This window comes from Thermobia domestica, chromosome 16, assembly GCF_964235325.1.
Source record: "Thermobia domestica chromosome 16, izTheDome1.hap1.1, whole genome shotgun sequence".
Lineage (NCBI taxonomy): Eukaryota > Metazoa > Arthropoda > Insecta > Zygentoma > Lepismatidae > Thermobia > Thermobia domestica.
In genome coordinates, this window is record NC_137469.1 from 100,420,556 (window position 1) to 100,441,212 (window position 20,657).

General features: G+C 35.4%; 1 protein-coding gene across 5 annotated transcripts in view; it reads right to left on the bottom strand.

Moving 5' to 3' along the window:
• Nucleotides 1–20,657, bottom strand: part of Nuak (Nuak family kinase 1) — a 308,387-nt gene that overhangs the window by 131,015 nt on the left and 156,715 nt on the right. For all 5 annotated transcript variants that reach the window (XM_081742812.1, XM_081742810.1, XM_081742811.1 and 2 more), the window contains exon 3: nucleotides 11,169–11,247. In XM_081742812.1, the coding sequence (XP_081598938.1) occupies nucleotides 11,169–11,247 (79 nt within the window). The remainder of the gene's footprint in view (nucleotides 1–11,168; nucleotides 11,248–20,657) is intronic.

Consider the following 20,657-nt stretch of genomic DNA (forward strand, 5'->3'; position numbering starts at 1 on the left):
GTGGGATACCGGTAACAACTTCATGAGCTTCCACCGTAAATCGAACCAGAGTCTCCCGCGATCAAGGCGTATGTGTTAACCATACAGCCACGAGGAAATTCACATAAGCACACACATATATATATTGTTGAGTTGATTTTGACTTTACCGTCTCTTTCAGCAGCGAGGATATATGAAGTGTAGACCTACTGATTAACGTGGAATCCGAACTACATGAGCTCGCGCCGGGAATTGAACCCGAGTCTTCCACGACAAAGACGCGTACACTAGCCACGGAGTTCACAAACACACAGAGAATCAGAGTCCTCACACACCAAGGGTGAAAGCTGTGCCACTGAGTCACAGCGGCCACGGGGCTAGGTCGAGTCCACTTTACGTTCATAGTTTCTTAGTACATAAATGTTACGATTATGAAATAGATTTTCCTTAATGAGCTGCATAAAAACAAAAGCTTTCGAAATGCATTAAACAATTAGCTCGATTTGAGTGTGAACTTAAAGTTATATCAGAGTGTAAATACGGATACGCACCAAAGCTCTAAAACTTAATACACTATTTCTCCTATATAGTCAGCATGTATCAAGCAATCGTTCAGCTTTCATTTGAGAGGATGGAAATCGAAGGCTCCTGAACAACTATGTTACTAATGTGCGGAATGTATTTATTTTACAGTGAACTGCTTTGATGTCAAGTGACCTAACTCCAAAATTGAAATTTTCCAGAAGTTAAAGTTCAATATCTCATGAACAATCCATATTTCTTTTGTGTTGGGAACCAAAACCATAACTACTGTATGTAGTTCATTGTTTTATAATTTAGTGTTAACAAAAATTCTTTTAAAAAATACCTATTTACAGAAGTGAAAGGTACTTATCTGTACTAGTTCTTGGCATCCAAGCAGTCCATTTAGTGTAAAACTAGCTTAATATACCCATTCTTCGCATGGGGGCTGTATTTGGAAGTCAACACCTGTGGAAGTATCACCATTCATTTCAGCGACCGCGAAAACTATGGATTTGACACTAGTATCAATCAATATGGGCTATTTATACATGTCTCGGTAGTCCTCACCCGCTGACACCCGGCCCGCATACAGTGGTAGCTGAATTTGCAAGTCAACGCTGATGGAAGTGTCACCATTGATCTCAGCGACCGTGAAAACTATGGATTTGACACTAATGTCAATCAATTTGGATTACTTTTACTACATGTCTCGGTAAACGCCCCCCCCCACCTGAGACCCCCTGATTCCAATTTTGACAAAAACGCTTCGCCTTAGACTGGGACCTGGACCAAGGCATCCGTGACCAAAATTTGGTAACTCTCGGTCAACTTGTCTGGCACCCAGATCGGTCCTCCGAGACCCCCCTGGTTCGAAATTTAAAAAAAACGCTTCGTCTTGATCTGGGGCCTGGATCAAGGTACCCGTGATCAAATTTTGGGAACTCTCGGTCCACTCGTCTGGTCCCCAGGTCGCACACAAACAGACAGACAAACACACAAACAAACTCTTTATTTTATTTATATAGATAAGATATACTATGTAAAATAGTCTCGTATCATAATATGTGATGTACAACAAATGTTACATTATATATTATCCGTAGCTCGTGATATGCTGCAACATATTAAAGCCTCAAAATAGTTGGGCAAGCGAATAATCCAGAAATTACGTAACCCTATTGCGTTCATGGGAACGAAAACACAATATTTATAACTATGCTAAATTACTATACTCTACCAACTGCTCATTCAGAGAATTTATGAAGTTCACTTTATCGCAATAGTTTTATACAAACTAGATTTAGACTACGGATAATAGTTTTATACAAACTAGATAATCAATTATTATTATTATCATTATATTTGCAGTACAACCAAATACAGCGATATTACCTATTAGTTCTAATCAACTGAATGGAGCTGAAAATTAAATCTTGATCTTTAAAGATTAACTATTAATTTTATGCGTTCTGTACCTTTCTGAAGGAATAAAAGCTGGAATTGGTTTCAGGCTGATTCTGAGTGAATACTTTCTTCAAAATAATATTAAAAATTATAGAAAGATTTTCGAGACATTCGAGTCGAGTCGAGATTTTTAAGAGCCGTCTCGACTCGACTCGTGTCTCGACTCGAAAATTCGAGTCGAGAAATACGTTTGTCTCGACTCGTCTCGAATTTTACAAAGTGTGTCTCGACTCGAGCGCATCCCTAATGTCAGACACTCAATAATCCGGCACTTCTCGCTAATCCGGCACCCATATGTGCCAGGAATGGCCGGATTAGCGAGAGTCTAGTATGTACACAAGAAATAAATACTTGAACTCTCAGTAGGATTTTCATCATGAACAAACTTCCGAACCCAACAGTTTACATTTTGATACCTATTTATTTCTATTATTTTTACATAACGTTAGAACTGTATATTTCATTTACGAACTTTTTACAATACTGCTTTGCACTCTTTGTATTCGAACTTCATGAATATTTCATTTATCATTTGTTTCAAACATTTTCATTCGTTGTTATTATCATAGATTACTTTCTCTACTAGTTTATTTAACTGATTTGCAATAAAGTGCTACACGCCTTGACAAATTTTATAAAATATCAGCATAATTCAAAATTTATCCTTGGCCAGCGGCGATTAATGATGTTATTTGAAATCGTTTGTTTTACGGAAAACTGTATCTTTCACCTGAAACCAATTTATATGTCCTCTAAATATGTGTGCGATTTCACAGATAAGTAATTTGAGAAAACAATTTATTGCAGTTAAACTATCCAAATAAATTGTAAATTACCTACACTAATAAGATGCTAGCATTGAGCTCATTGCAACTAAGAGCTGAAGCTGTTTAATTAACGTATATTGTTCTTACCAAAGCTAGACACACACTGACTACTTTGCTGTCATCCCTTAATAGTATTCCATAACGATTATGAATATAAAGTATATGGCTGGGTACACGCACATATGCTACTACATACTTACTAAGATACATTTATACACTGTATCGACGTAGAAATAAAAACCGCCCACATACTCATGCATTAATAAGACACACAACTACAAATACTGAACATTTATTTATCCATAAACTTCACTTATACATGTTTTCCAAAGACTCCTATTTTGTTTTATGTATTTTCTTTACCTAGATTACGGTTTACCAAACATTATTAGAGTCATCAAGTCTAGGAAGCTCAGGTGGACAGGTCATATAGCCAGGATGGAAGAAAGTAGGGACGCTTTCAAAGTCTAAACTGGAAGACCAATCGGAAAACGACCATTAGGAAGACCTAGGCGCAGATGGAAGGATAATATTAAGATGGATCTGACAGAAATGGGAATACAAAGTAAAAACTGGATCCAGTTGACTAAGGACAGAAGTCAGTGGAGAGCTTTTGTGAACGCGGCATTGAACCTCCGGCTTCCATAGGCCATAGAGTGAGTTTGAATAAACGATAAATTTTTACTTCAGCAGACTCTTTAAGCAATTCATGTTAGAAAATTTGAAATCAATTTTGCCCAACAAAAGAATTTAGTAACCCATTTTTGACATTTTGGTGTCTTCCAATCTAAACTTATCCTATTAACATACATTATCATGTTTCAAAACAAAGTTCCAATTTTTCCATTCTTGCCAGTCATGAAATGATCAAACTTCCCAAGGCAATCTCTCACAATTGCACAACTAAAATATAAGAGACGTATGTGTGTAGAATAGGCAAACTGCGATGGCAAAATTTATCGACGGACACTACACACAAGCTGATATATTTTTACACAATTCAGTCATGAAATGTTAGCATGTATTATATATCCTGATAAATATTCATTTCACCACAGCTTAGTTCACCAATGCGACCAGCGTTGCCAGACTCACAGCTCGGAATTATTCCAAAACCTGATCGAAATTATGCTAGATTCGGTCAAATTATGTTAGATCCTCATAATTACTAATTCAGGAGTTTTAAAAGAAAAAAACTAAGTTGAGATACGATAACGTAACTTAAAATACACAAGAATGCGTGGATAGAACTCAATACTTCACGCACCAAAGCTTTAACTTAACTAAACTAGGCAGTCGTTGCCAGACTCAATGGCGTATATATCGTATAAATGAATGCAAAGTGTTTGTTTACATTTTTTAAAAGAAAATTACCTCGCAGCATAAGCGGAGTTGGTAATTGTCTGCTTGGGGGGCGGGGGGCAAATTTTTGGTCGGTTTCCGACCTTCCATTTCAGGAATAAAGATGGTCATGGTCAGAAATAAAGATGGTGAAGTTGTCAAAAAGTTGGGGGAAGAATGGCCCCCATAGCTCCGCCCATACCTCGCAGTTAAAGGATTACAAAACCCTGGGTGGAGCCATAAAAAAAAAAAAAAAAAGTTTCTAACTTACTTCGGAAAATAAGACTGCCTGTATGGTTTACCGACGGTATGAATCAATGGAAGAGAATACATTTCTGCCGTTCTTTTTCTTCCCATGACCAACCTCTTTCTCATCTCCAGGTTTTACGGCTTTTTGATAAACTTGCTGAAATTATGCTAGATTTGGGCAGGATGCTAAAAGCAAGATGCTAGATGCTAAATACATGCAAATTATGCTAGATCTAGCATCATTATGCTAGATCTGGCAACGCTGAATGCGACGCGACGTAGTACGATTATTTGTTTTTACTTTGTTGCTTCTTAAAATGCACTACGAAAGCCGAAGTAAAGGTCCATTCATTGCCTAGTATATACAAGTAGGGACATTTATACCAGTGCATAAAGTATTGCACAGTCGATCCGCCTGATCTCATCCTATTGAGTTTTTGACGCTGAATCCTACTATTTTTTTGCTTTAAACAGCTAAATACTATGTTGTTTGAATTTTTATTGAATAGGATTTTAAGGATTTCACCCAATTAGATCAATTAATTCACAGCTAATAAAAAAATCAAGAAAATTCTTAACTAGCAACGAATTTAGCCAATGACATATCGACACGAGCAAAGCATAATAATAAAATAATAACTGCCAACAATTAACTTATATTATGCTAAACTAACTGCCATATGCTTAGCAATTAACGATTAAACCTTAAAATCAGTGGCGAAGCGTACTATGAGGCTCTGAGGTCGGGCCTATCCTGTTTCCTACCGTATATTTTCTTTATCTTTGTTTTCTTATGAAATAAAGCCTATACTTCAATATTTCGGTTTTCCGGTAAAAAAAAAATAGTAAGTTGGAAACACTTGGGGACCCTTCCGTCTGAGCCTCACCAGCTTGCTAGACAGGTTTAGGGGCTATGCTGCTCAGGGAGCGAAGCTATTATCGCTGGGGATTGCACGCATTGTTGGGAAGGTGTGAAGGCTCGCCTCTGCGAGTTTGTTTTAGCGTTGAAGGCATCTTTCAGTGCTAATATGTTATAAAATAATTACCTTGACACAGAGTAAGAAGTTCCTGTGTACAATTGTGTGTTTCCAGTGGCGAAGGGTGGTAAGAGGCCCTGAGGCCCGGCTTACCCATTTACTTTCAGAAATTATAATTTATAATTAATTCATTTTCCTTGCACAGAATGCATGATATTTTCTAAGTTGAAAAAAAAAATGTTCGATATATAAATCGTGGTTGGCACCACTGCTGGGAGGCTCACCGAGCAGTGTCTCAGGCGCAGTAGAACTACCGCCAAGCTACTCAGAAAATCCCGCGACAGAACGTGTTGGAAATGACGTTTTCTTCACCAGCTTATAACCTGCGAAAGAGACCGGCCTCAGCGCTTATCGACTTTCGTTTCTACCTACTAGTTTCTCTTGAGACCTTCGATTTCGATTCGATATATCAAACAAGTAAAGAGCAAGATAACGTGGGCTCCATTCCGTTCCAACTTTGCTTAATTTTGCGGACTCAAACCAACGCAAAAACTGGAACAAGAAATTCTAAAGGCACTACGCCTATTATCGCAAACTAATGTCCCTTTATTCCGTTGTGTTGGCGCAAACCTGTACGAAATCAGACTCGTTGAGCTCATTAGAAAGAGTGTTTTTTTTTTGAGATTTCAGTGATTTTTTTCTTACATTTGCAAAAGTGAATGACAGAAAAAGTCAGTATGTGGAGAATATGAATATACGTAATATAATTTCTATTAAAGAACTTTCTATGTGAGTGGTCTTTTGGAAATTAATGTGTTATTAAGGAACGAAGACTAACGTCTGTGTTGAAAATAGAACAAACAGAGGGCAAGAGAGTTCTGCATGCATTGGTACAATATATATAAGTCTCATTCTGTTTTAAAGGGGAATTAAGCGACACACAAAATATCTTGATTGAATGCTTGTCGTGTGTTTTGAACAATATAATTAAAGACAAAATTTTACAAGCAGAGTTTGTTTCAGTACATGTAGACTAAGCAACATACATTTCTTGTGAAGCGCAGATAATGTGATAGTCCATCTTCCCCACCTGATCACGCCAATTAAAACAATTAAATTGCATTATGGCGTATTAAGATCATCTATGAGTCACATACGTCAATTTCATTATGAAAATTGAGATCCGGATCGAATAAGTGCTATCAATGAACTATAATTGCATTAAATTTATGTGAATTCGTCTTCTTGTATTTCTGTAGTAAAATATTTATGTCTAATATGTTTCATTTTATTATTATTATTATTATTATTATTATTATTATCGTTATTATTATTAGTAGTAGTAGAACATTGGGCCTACCCTCTTGAAACTATCACCCTTCGCCACTGTGTTTTTCTATTAGTGATAATTTGTTTAATTTAGGTATATACTCTCAAGAGTTATTCACGGTAGCCGTTTTTTAACTACGTGAGGCCTGGATCATAATAGCTTGTAGAATATGTCTGATACATTAAACATATTTATATAAAGTTACCAAACGTTGACGTACATGATAAAATAGCAATATTTCTGTGCAATTTTAGTTAATTTTTCAATTTCATAGAATCAGTGGGGTATTTACGATTTTGTTTCGGGAGGGGCTTTGCTAACTTTATTCCTGGAAATGTGAAAACTCTGCAATATATAAAACAATAAAAAGTTGCAATAAAATTTCGGTGACTGCTCAAGCCCGGAAGCCACCCCTTAAATACTTCACTGTATAGAATACAATATTAAATATTTTGCATGGATTCAAATGAAGTTCCTTCAGAGCATTAACATTTCTAGTGAAGTCATTACCACCTGATGCATTAATTAAATGCAGTATTGTACTTACTTTAAAGTGGGAGATGCAAGGAACAAACGCTTATTCAAGAAATTTGACAGTTAACTGTAAAAATGTATTTATTTTTCTCTCCCTCCATTTTCAAATATGCAGGAAATGAAAACGGCACGTGAGGAGGAAATTCCCCTTATCCCCGGTGCAAAATCTCAGACAGAGGAAAATATGAACTGCATTTCAAAATATTTGTAGTGGAGCTAAATGGGAATATTTCATTAATACACATAGCGTGATTTCCTTCATGTAAATATTTATTTAATAATAATAATAATAATAATAGTAATAATAATAATAATATACTACTTTTCGTCTACTTTTGCTTATATAAATATTCGTTCTTTCTTGTTAAATTAAACAAAACTACTATGTATACATGCACTCAAATTTAACTCTATAAACAGTGTTAAAAATACAGTTAAGAAAGTTCTTTAAAATAAATAGATTTGGCAGTTTCTTTTGTTTAACTCAATAAAGAAAATTGAATTCTGACTATGATTTTAAAGATTTTATGATACATTAAATTTATTTGTGTTATTAGTTTATCGGGCGTACCTTACTTGTGGGAATACGCTTCGCCACTGCTTAAAATATTGAAATAAAGAGGAAAATGCAAAATATGTAATATTTACTCTAAATATTTGATTAAAATGCAAGCTACATATTTAAATAATCTCTTAACGTTTTTATTATATATTAAATTGCTTGATTTGATTAACATATATACATACATAAAACACCTAAATAATAATTACTCTATCACTAATGTGAACATTTTTACTACTCGTAAACTAAATAAGATATGCAAGGGGATTCAGTGGCGCTTGTAGAAACAGTGGATAGTAAGTATTATTACTTTTGTGCATCTAAAACCAACATTACGAGCTGAAACTCATCACCAATTTGTTAAACCGTACGAATGTTAGGTTACAGAAACAGATGAGAGTTTGGTGCATAGAATTCGATAACGATACGAACAATGGCGGCTCTTGAGGGAAGTCATGTCGGTAAAAATTAAAATTTTACCGCTGCAAACTAAGCGACATGGATATTCACCAAACAGTCATGTTTTAGATTCAGGCGCATGTAACCGACTTATTCTATGCCGGTACATATAAGCTTAGTTTTTATATCATTGTAACAAATGTTTCACCAAGTATTGCGTCTATGTGAAAAAAATTGTGTTAATAAAATTGTTATTCATAAACATATACGTATATAGAGTGGTCCATTTATCTTGATACGCCCCTGTAAATATCGGCATGGAAACAATGTTTGTCATACTGTATGATACCGCAAGGTTAACAGCATTGCCTATCATTTTTTTTTAAAATGCTGTATTTTTTTCAAATGGCATTACATCAGATTATGACGTAGTTCAAATTTACATGTAAAACGAAAACTTACGATTCCACACTTATTATGGAGTGTTGCAAACTAAGGACGCTGCAGTATCACAAACATCGAAATACAACCAAAGGGTTTCAGAACAGTAATAACGCACGTGCGATGGACGGGGTAATGCACATCTAAAGTTCCTTAACGTCCAATATTACGGCCATCATATGACGCATTTCAAGCTAATAGAAACAAAGTTACACGGAATCGAAAATTTGTCTTTTTTGAAATGGTGACAATTTCGAAAAATTGTATAGATAAGTATCATATCGAATTATATACATGGTCTTCAAAATGCAAAGATCATAATGCCGTTTACAGCAATTTGATATATTGTTTAGAATGTCGTCTCTGTCGTATCTTTTTCGAACATTTTTTATTTACTTTCCTTCTGTAACATTACGACAATACGATTTGGGAAGTGTAATTACCGTTAAGTTCTCGGAAATACATAATTTTAAGCACTATTGCAAACTTTAACAGCTTTTACTATAATCTCCAGAACGGTTTGAGATACCAAATTCCTGTAAACGGCATTGTGATTTCTAATCTAAGGTACTTGCGGCAAATAAGGCCCACTTAATGCATTTTATTTGTCAATGTTTTATCTATCTTATGGTATTTTTACTTTTTGTAGATTTTTGATTAGCCTTATTTATCGACCATATAGTCGTCATTTTATAAATCATTATCTACAAACATGTTTCGAACTAAAACGAAGTAACTACTATCCCAGATACTAAACACTATGATCATCACAAATATACAAGGTATTTTGAGTTAGCTTTATTCTACAAAGAAAAAATGAACTTACTTTGCCCCCCTAAACTATATCAACACATGGAAACTGGCTTCTCGATGCTTCAATACTGCCAGTGTTCCATCTAACCATGCACAAGAATTCTTTCAAGCAGGTATTGTGTGAGTAATGGCTACTTGCAGTGGTGTATTTAGGGGAGGGGCGACTTCCGGGCTTAAGCCACCCCCGAAATTTTACTTACTATAGTAAAATATATGAAATATCTTGCAGAATTTTCACATTTTCAGGCAAAGCCCCCTCCCGAAAGTTAGCAAAGCCCTCCCCAAAACAAAATCGTAAATACGCCACTGGCTACTTGTAATGTCAGATTTCATCTACAGTGATTCTAACCTATGAAATTTTGCATTGGGCCTTCTTAAATTATTAAGCCGCAAGTACCTTATTCAACACCATCTGTGAAGTTGGCTTACTTCTCTAATTAGTTTTTCGAAATGAGGGCTTCTGAAAGAATTCAAATTTTTAATCTCTCGTAGCTTTGTTCATATTCATTCAAAAACTTCATATCATGACCATAGTATCAGAAACTAACGTAGTTTGGATGTGCATTGTCCGTCTCATTTGCGTTATTACTGTTATAGGAGCCACCAAAATTTGGATGTTTGTGATACTATAGCGTCCTTAGTTTGTTAACAATGAATAATAAATGTAACATTGTAAGATTTCGTTTAACATGCAGAGTTGAATAATGTAATAATCAGATGTAGTACTATCTGAAAAGTACAACTTTATGTTGGGTTGGCAACATTGTTAACCTTGCGGCACCACAGAGTATGCCAAACAATGTTCCCCTGCCGATATTTGCATGTACAAATTTTCAGCGATTTTTGTCCATTAGTTTAAAAATTACAAGGGCGTATCAAGATAAATGGTCCACCCTGATATGCGGGGAATATATTTTATTCTACTTCCGTTAAGCCACCAGAGGAGAACCACATGAGATGACGGAACGAGGACAGGACAAACTTTTCTTTGGACATTGCCCATCTCTCACATCGAAAGACAGATTCTGTCGTTTAATCATTGTGGAGTAGCAACTGTGAAAACATACCAAGTGCAATCAAAGCGCCCGCCAAGTGTGTACCAGTACTACGTAATGTAATAAGGTTGGTGTGTGAGTTGGATAGAAAATAAAACTGTACCCTGTTGCATTTTCTCTCTGAATGCTAACTTACGTAGTTAGGTTAAGTTGTCAACAGTGTGTGAGGAAATTCCTTTGATAAAAAAAAAATCGTACTAGCTTGTAAAAACATTTTTAAAATGTCCACGACTACGAGTTATTTTATGTATTTAAAAAAAATGAAAGAAACCGTTTTAAAGGGAAAAATTAAGAGAAAAACGTATAACGTAAAACTTACGGAGAAAATGTATGATCTGACAACCCTAGCACGTGAATACGATCGAAATACTGGTGGATTGTAGCAAAACGTACGACTAGAATTTTTTAAACCTTAAAATTACTGTAGTGCCAAGAGTTACTGAGGGAGCGCATAATTTACATTACACACACTATAATTACTTTTCCTGACAGTATGAAGTAATTACCGGAGCTTTCTGTAATGTTCTCCATTTCTCTCAGATTTTTTTCCCTCCTAATATCTTCCTTGTATTATTGTTTCTGAAAGTAATCCCAGGTACTATCTTTATTCTTTCGAGTCAGGATAGATTTTCTATATCCATACAGAAATAGGCTATCACAGAGCTAACTCACCTCTTGCCCTGTTTCCTTGTTAATCCCCAACTGCACCTTTCCGTAGGTTCCTTGGCCCAATTTCTTGACGATGTCAAACCTAAAACAAAAGAAATATATTAATATTAGAACAGCCTTCAGAGAGGAGGGAGAGAGAGAGAGAGAAAAGAGTTCAGTAGTTGATTAATTGCAGTTTAACATCCCTTTCTCCATTGCACATGACCCATCCATTGTGGGTAGTCCTTTGCTTATTACTAGGGCCTGGATTAATGTGCACAAAAAAAAAAAAGAATATGTACGCAAATAAACTTAAAAATAAGAAAATATACACTATAAATAACAATACAGTAACTGATTTAAGTCCCTAACGCTCTCGCCTTTGGTGCGACTGGTTCCAGGTTTGATTTCCGATAGGGATATTCGGTCGAAAAAACTGTAAAAGCTTTTACAGGCCGAGCCATTCTGAGTGAGGTTTTCCAGAATTTTACTCAATCACAACAGGCAAATGCTGGGAAAGTACCTAATATAATGGTTCCAGGACGCTTCCTCTACAATTTCTCGGATAGTGTGATAGTCGAAGGACGTCATCTCTCATATGTGACGGCTAACATGGCCATAGATACCCAAACACCAGATAACTAATTCCTAATCCTATGTAAGATGCACTTAAGAAACAGTTAATTCATTTCAGATTCACTTATTGACAATGTTTACTGCATGTAAAATGAATTTTTAGACCACACTATTTCGAGTTTTTCAAGGTTTATGGTGGGATTAAAATGAATCAGATATATAACTCTTCAACTTGAAGTTTTGTTTAATATTGCCCAAATATAAGACGCACATCAATCGATAGATCACACCGAACTGAACAATGTGAGATGGTTAAGTGAATTCTCATGCGCAGTTTTCGAGAACAATCTTCTATCTGCTAAAATTGTCATTCGTTGGCAATGTGATACTGCTGATAAGTGTTTATTCTGCTGGAATATGAATTATTTATTAATTTATGTACTGTACATGAAAAATATATACAACTAAGTAGCAGATTACATCTATTATTGTTTAGTTTCTCCTGAGAGTGGCATGTATACTCCTAACAGTGACACACATACTACTCGTAAACGTTAATGCACTGAATCACTGCAACATCTAAATTGATATAATTATTACTACTTCTTCGAACACTGCAAGCTTAATAATTTAAGAAGGAAAAACCCAATATTCGTACCGGTACTCAAAACCACTGTTTAATAACGGTACATTTCGAGCAAATCCATGGAGCTCTTTTTCAACCTGTCAACACAAACTAACAAGCTTCTTGTAAATCAGCGGTTATAATGATTATATAGTTGTGGCAGGCATAACACTTTTCAAAGCCTTAAACTTACAGCACAATGAGAACGAAAATAATACAGTACTTAATTTTATCTGACGTTTCCCTTATACAGAGGGTTGATTAATTCGTGTGTCAATTTCATTTGTTCGTTGTGCAAAAGTGGTATGAGGTAAAGCCGTGCAATTTGGTGTAACTTTAGACGAAGGACATAAGTTTTGTTTCGCCATAGAAGCATGTTACTTGTACTAAGGATTGAAGAGATATAGAGTCAAAGGTCAAATTTCGATTTTTTGCTTATGGAATTGCAAAGGTAAATTCTGAAAGAGCCTGAAAAAAACGTAAATCGAAGTGATAACAAAGAAAAAGCTGTATGGTATGATTCTATGTCGCAAGCCGACCAAATATGCGTCAATCAAGTGTCATGGTCAGAGGTCACTGTCAGATCAAGGTCACAGGTCACCTTGAGAACCAATTTGACATGATGAGGTACGGACATTGCGTTGTCTTCAGTGTATTCAAATGGGTTCTCAAGATGACCTGTGACTTTGACACTTGATTGACGCACATTTGGTCGGCTTGCGACATAGAATCATACCATACACATACAGCTTTTTCTTTGTTATCACTTCGATTTACGTTTTTTCAGGCTCTTTCAGAATTTACCATTGTTGTCTTACAAGGAAAAAAAATCGAAATTTGACCTTTGACCCTGTATCTCTTCAATCTTTAGTACGAGTGACATGCTTCTATGGCGAAACAAAACTTATGTCCTTCATCTAAAGTTATACCAAATTTCACGGGTTTACCTCATACCACTTTTGCACAGTGAACAAATGAAATTGACACACGAATTAATTAACCATCTGTATTAGGGATGCAAATAAGCAACAAAATTTTACTATCCCAAGAAAAAAAGCTACTAGCCTACATCCCACAATAGAAATCATTTACGTACCTTCGGGATGATATTAAATACTCGCCCGCATCGATGAACGAATAATTGGGTCGAGTGGTTATTTGCATCCTTGTCTTATATAGTAAATGATTGTGTAGGAGATGCGGTGCGTCTTTCATCATTAAAACCTCCAATACTATATATTTGCTGACATAGCGCAACACATCCGATCAAGTCTGATACAAGTATTTTAGGCAGTATTTTCAATTAGACTGTAACTAATTTTATTTGTTCGTTACTTTTGGACTAAGCAAGTAAGTTCGCTTCACAAGAAACTACAGATGACTACTCTAAATCTTGTAATATGTGTAATATGACTTGTATATATATAAACAGAAACAGAAATGTCGTAAAAGATACGAGCAGTGGCAGTTCATCATCTCGAATATACATGGTGAAGATGTACACTCATGTCCAAAATGACCGTCGCATATCTATAACTGTCTTCATGTAAGAATATAATTTGATAATAATTTTGCAGGGTACTTTTAATACTGATACAATGTGTATAATCGGGAAATGAATATTTGTAGAAAATTTTACAGGAAAGAATTATAAATACGGAAATTAGAATGAGTAAAACGAAATATTGCTAAATGGACAAGAAAACTTTATTTTCGTTTTATTGTTCTTATTTACTGCTCTTTTGACATGAAATTTGCCATATACATGTCTTTGCCGATTATACACATACTAACATTATAAGAAACACCGGCGAATTCGTTACCAAATTATATTCCTACAACAACATATTTATAGACATGCGACAATGATTTTGGACATGAGTATACGTCCAGCTTTTGCCACGTTCGCGAGTAACTCGATCCGTGTTGCCAATGATGCGCAAATGGAGACACAATAAATATGTTATAGAAAACTTTCACCTCTAGTGCATGTTTATGGTTTCATTTTGCAAGCATCTAAAGTGTACACTTTATTTGTGAATACTCGTGAAGCAAGATATTTAAAAATAGGGACAAAGTAGCAGTAATCTGTTGTCAGCTGCATAATTATATATTACTTTTGTGAGCTTTAGCACGTTCATCAGCGTCATATTTATTTATTTTTTAAAAAATGAAAATGAAATGAAATCTTTGAGTTTTACGTCCCAAGGTTATGCCCGTTAGGCTAAAGGAGACGATGATTATGAGAAATGAGTGAAATGGTGGAATGAAGAAAGTGAGAGGAAACGGGAGAACTTCGAGAAAACCCACGAGCACGGTGTTTGTCCACCACAAAGTCTACACGGCGCGAGCTGGGATCGAACCAGGGACCCCAAGCACCAGAGGTGAACGCTCTACCACTGAGCCACCGATGAAACCTCTCTTAACGGACACCTCCATAATATGGACAGAATTATTGTCCAGCCAAAAATATATGTATTTTTACGAGACAGAACCCTTCCATTTACCCTCACTCTGAGATACGAACACGGGGGAGTCTTCTTTTCCCCCAAGTTTTAGTAACCGCTTTATAGCGTACAGGTATAATTCTCAGTTCATATATATTGCACACAAAATACTTTCTGAATGTAATTTGAGGGGGAAGATCTGTTCCTCCCAAAATATCATTATCTTATGTCAATGACCTGGTGAACAATCACACAGGACAGTTGCAAGCTGAATTTGAAGTTCTCCTTTCTAAGAGTTGAGTTGATTTTGAATTTTAACGTCCCTTTTCAGCGGTAAAGCTATATGAGACGGGACCTACTGATTAACGTGGAATCCGAACCACATGAGCTCCTGCCAAGAATCAAACCCGGTTCTTCCACGCCAAATGCTTATTTCTAAGGAGTTTGATTGTATACTCGAGAAGAAAATTACCACGTCAGCATACACTTATATAAATACATTCCCCAGAGGTGTCTTTGTTTCTTAACAGAGGAAAATTCTCCTCATGACCCACAATAATTCGAACACTTGAGTACAGTATTTTGATATTAGCCTGTATTCATAACTACTGTATTTGCTATACTGAATTCAATTACCGCATGAGCTATGAGTAATCTAAATTTGTAATGAGTAATAAATGAGTAATTTACGCACAAATAATCAATCATGTCCTACTACTGTCCGTTATTCAGAGATTTCACTGTATTACAAAGATCTCAAAATGGCCATACACTTTCTTTGAGCTTATTTTAATCGTTTTCTTTGAAGCAGAGAGAATTATAAAAATAATATTCGCACATTATTCTATCGTGAACATGTGGTTGGCTTACGTGACGTTGGCGCTGGAGATTCGGTGAAATATCATGTAATTTGGACTCTGTGCTAAATTGTAGGTCAATGTCTCATAAAACTCCGATGCTAAAAAGGGATGTTAAACTTAAAACTACCTCCTTACATATCGGAAACTCTATTCCAAGTGGGAAATCTTATTGGAGACTGCTTATGAGAGAGTAAATACTATATATCCAGGAATGGGCCTAGGATTTCGTCAGGGTACATGTGACTAAACAATTTCACATGTCACTTTGTGTCAAAAAGTGCGACCAAGTGTCAAACTTCTATTTTATTTAATGTAATTTGGACCTAATAGGAAAGGGGCTATAACCCCTGAATCTATCTGTGTACGCCAGTTTTAGCTTATGAATGTACCATGCTAACGAAAGCGCGAACTCCTCCGCAGTTTCATTTTTCAATAATTTGGTTACACATGGATAAATTTGAGTACGATTTCCTATAGAATGAAAGTAAACCACCTTAACTTGCTGAAAACTGTTCAAATTACCCAAATCTTTCTAGGGTTATTAAGTACTAAAAGAATACGTACGCTGTAAGCACTTTCAATTGTGTTTGTTTGTTTGTTTAACGTCTCATGTTTATGCTTCTAGACTAAGGGACAAGGTTGGTGATGATAATGAATGGAATGGTGGAATAAATAAAGTGAAAGGAAACGGGAGAACCGCGAGAAACCTATGCACACGGAGTATGTTTATCTAGCGCGATCTTAAATCGAACCAGGGACACACGCACAAGAGATGAGCGCATTATCACTTAACCACTGCAGCCTCCTTGATGGCGATCGCACTTAATCTGACAATACGGAGAGAGGATATAAACTATTTCTGCATGATTTTTCAAAGGTAAGTATTTACAAATTCTGTTAGATGCCAAATTTACAGCTGTGTTACACAATATAAAAATATCCATTTCAACTTCAGTCACGTTAGTTTCTATACTGATGTCCAACTTCAAAACTGGAAGAAAACTTTCCAGTAATGTAATTAGATTGTCGCATTGGTTCTTCGATACTAAAATAAAAACGTAATAATGGGGGGAAAATACCATTGCTGACTATTTGGCAAGCATCCCCCATTCTTTGTTTTGTCCTAGGCAAAACCCAGCTATTTCTCCTCCCTTTGTGCAGCCTTGTTACGTGCTATTCTGATCGATCGAGATGCGGAACAGTAACTCTCGTCTTTAGCCAATGTCAATCGCAAAATAACTTTGATCAGTTGGCAAATCAAGCAAGGTATACGATGCCAATTTACTTATTGATGAAAGATAGCCTGCCTTGAAACCTTATCTTTCTCTCGCAAGAACAATAAGTGTTTCCAATCATTTTAATTTTTTTTTAAAGCAAAGTCGCTTTAACATCAAATGCGGAAAATTTCTTCCCAACTATGGATATTACTTATAAGACCGAGCTGCTTCCTGCAATAACTATAATGAACGTGTAACTGTGAAGGAAGGAAGGAATAAAAAACGGAGTTAAAATCACAGTATGAATAGATATGGAATTAAGTTTAGTGTGCAATACGTAATACTTTCGTCACGAAAATATGGACTGAAAACTAATTATACTGTTGTTTTTTTCAACTACTCACAAAGATATTACCCATGACAAATGTGATTCGTTAGAGTAATTTCAAACTTCCTAAATAAATACTTATTGTCCACCTTTTAAGCTTTGGCTTTGTCGACTTCACGTCCTCTTCCATTTTGCACACACAACTGAGAGTGCACCTTCCTCTTACACGGGAGGGTCCCACAATTTGCCGCTAAAATCTGATTGCCACATAGCACATCTGATAGAGCATAATGAGAAATGAACATTAGCAATATTTAAGGTGCTATGGACCAGAAGGATAGGAGCTAGGGGGCTTCAAAATTTGAATATCCAAAAAATTATATCATGGAATTATGTACGTTTAAAGTAAATATCTTGAAAAGCGTTAAAGCAATCAAAACAAAAGTTGCACAATATAATGAGGACAAAATGCCCTATCGAAAACCATAAACAGTGTTGCCATAGGTGAAGTAGTGTTGCCAACTCAGCATAAAAATATTTTGTTAGAAATAGCACTATATACAAATGTGCACAGATTTAAAATGCACTATTATCACTAAAAAGAATAGTGAAATGTAGTGGTACAGTGTTGCACACTATTGGAGCTACATGTGCTGAAAATGTCAATTGAGAAGTCTGATATGTGGCAACAAAGGGAAGTGAAGGAATGCACTAGAAACAAGTGAGGATTTTACATTATATTTCTGTAGCCCCGATGAATAAGCAGACAACTCGCGAAACCAAAATGATACACGCGAGGAAAGAAACACTTGTTTTCTATTTCTGTAGGGTGACCAGATTTTTTAAAATCAAAAAGAGTATATCCAAAAAAAAAAAAAAAAGAATTGACAGTAAGTATATAGTCATTATATATATATATATATATATATATATATATATATATATATATATATATATATATATATATATATATATATATATATATATATATATATGGTGTAGACAAGATGAATTACAGTATTTTATCCAATGCGCATGCAGATGAGTTAAATACTTAAAACAGTTTTACTCACTATCATTCATACTTCTGTGACGATCTTGCTTTCTTGAGTAAGTTAATGTCATCCTTTATTGCCAGTCTGAACTCTTCATAGGTTCACTTGAACTTCACTTTCATCACTTGTTCCAGTGTCGACACTGTGATTTGACTTTTTTCGTCGCTCCAGTAAGTGTTAATAGCACTGAAGAGCCTCTCCAATCAACATAGTGCCCGGTAAAGTAAACAAGAATTGCACGAGTGGCACAATCACTTTTAAATTTGACCCAGCCCACACTAAATCTTTGTACACTATTTTCCATTTGCTCATCATTGTCTCTCTTTTGTCTCCCCATTGTTCAAGGTGTTCTTTAATACATCTGGATTTTGCACAGTAAGTGTCAAAAATATCATTATCACTGAATTCCAACGAACTGTCTACATGTTTTACCTGCTCATAGAAATATGCAAACGAGACCTGAATTTCTTCATAAGGTAACTGATGTGTCAAGTAGTAAAGGTTTCATCTTGTTTACTTCTCCGAAAAAAAGTGACCACATCTCTAAGTATATCACCACTTCAAAGTAAAACCTTCTTGACACTGAGTAGGCATATTCCTCTTTCATATTCCCTTCTTTTATAAGTTTCGTAAGTAAATTTCTAGCAGAAAACGGAAAAAAGTTTTGTTCAATTCTATCTTTGTATTTCCTCAGAAGTTCAAAATATTCAACAGAAACTTCAGTCGCTGTTATATCCTCCCTCTCAATTTTTGTAATTGTTTCAGTGAACAAGATTAGCTGAGTATGCAGAAAATACAGTCACAACTCACTTGTTTCGTCTCGAAAGAAATTGACTATAACTATTGAAGCATTTTCGTCACTAAAAAGTACCCCTTAAGTGGTTCATACTGATGTATAATTTTTACTACACACGGAAGCAGAGACAAGAATCTCGTCTTTGAGTGATACAAAAGACAATCATAATGACAGCCAATTAAGTCACAAAAGTTTTTCAAATTTTCTGTCCTTACAGTAAAAATACTGAAATGGTTGTATATTTTAAAAACCAACTTCTCAACATCGATCGGTATTAGTCTCGAACACGCAACAGAAATTCCATTGTGAAGGATATGAGCCCCACACCCGATAGGCAAAACATTTTTCTTCAACCTGCACTCTAGTTCGCTATGCACGTTTCCTGTTGGCTTATTTTTATGCTTCCAAAATTTACTGGTATATCAGCTACAAATCCGATGACCTTATTTTCCAAACAAAACTCACGTAATGTACCCATTAATACGTTCGACATAGTTTCCGAGGTTTCATTTGATATGCTATGAATTTTTAGAAGACATGTTTTTACATTAATATCAGTATCTACTTCACAGAATCGCACTAAAACAGGCATGAGTTTGGTTGCTTTACGATTGGAAGCATCACAAGCAACAACGACGAAAGGAGCTTTTTTAACACTATTACTTAAAATATTTTCTGACCACACTCCCACCACATTTGTTAACAAAGCCTCCGTTTTCGTTCTCGCACATGCAAATTTTTTATTCACTGTTGATTTCCAAAGTTTGCTAGTGCAGTTCATGCTTCTAAAAGAGTGGTTATGTTTAACATTATGGTATGACCACACAAGTTCTAGTCGAATTAAATGTAGCTCTTCTGAAGATTCTGTGGTGAAAAAACTTGCCTGCTTCGGAAGTTGCTTGGACATTCAGTGTGCGACTTAGATTTTATATGTTGTTCTATATCATATTTCCCTTTATTTTTTATAGAGAACTCCTTCTTACATACCGTGCACCACGCTTTGTAAATATCGTTACTGCGGGCCCTTTTAATGCAAGGATAGCTTATTTCAAACGCTTGATTATACTGACACTTTCCTCGCGACATTGTTAATAAAATAAATCCTTCCAATCCTCGAACAATACAATTGATTGAGTGTACGTACGCACGTTAATTAGAATAATAATCACTGCGCAATTCCCACTAATAGAAACTGACTCATTTTGAAGGGAAAACAAAACCCCGTGCCATGAACTGTAGAAATACCAGATATAAATTCAGAAAATATAAATCATTTCAGATAATCAATTTAATTAACAATTTAATAATTAAAACGTTGAAAGTTTGGATAAATCTATCACTAATTTTGCCGTCTTTACTATAGTTTTAGTACTAACTAATAAAAACAGTTTAGTTATATTATTTTTTCTTTTGCAAAAAGAAAATCTGGCAACCCTACAATGCAACGAGGACGAGAAACGTAGCGTTGTCAACGTGCAAGTTTTTACAGGAAAAAAATGCGAGTTTCAATTTGAAAATGCATTAAACGTTAAATGAAAGTGAAAATACCACAAAAGAGTATAATTCGATATTTTTGGGAGGAAAAAAGAGTATAGAGTATATGAACCTC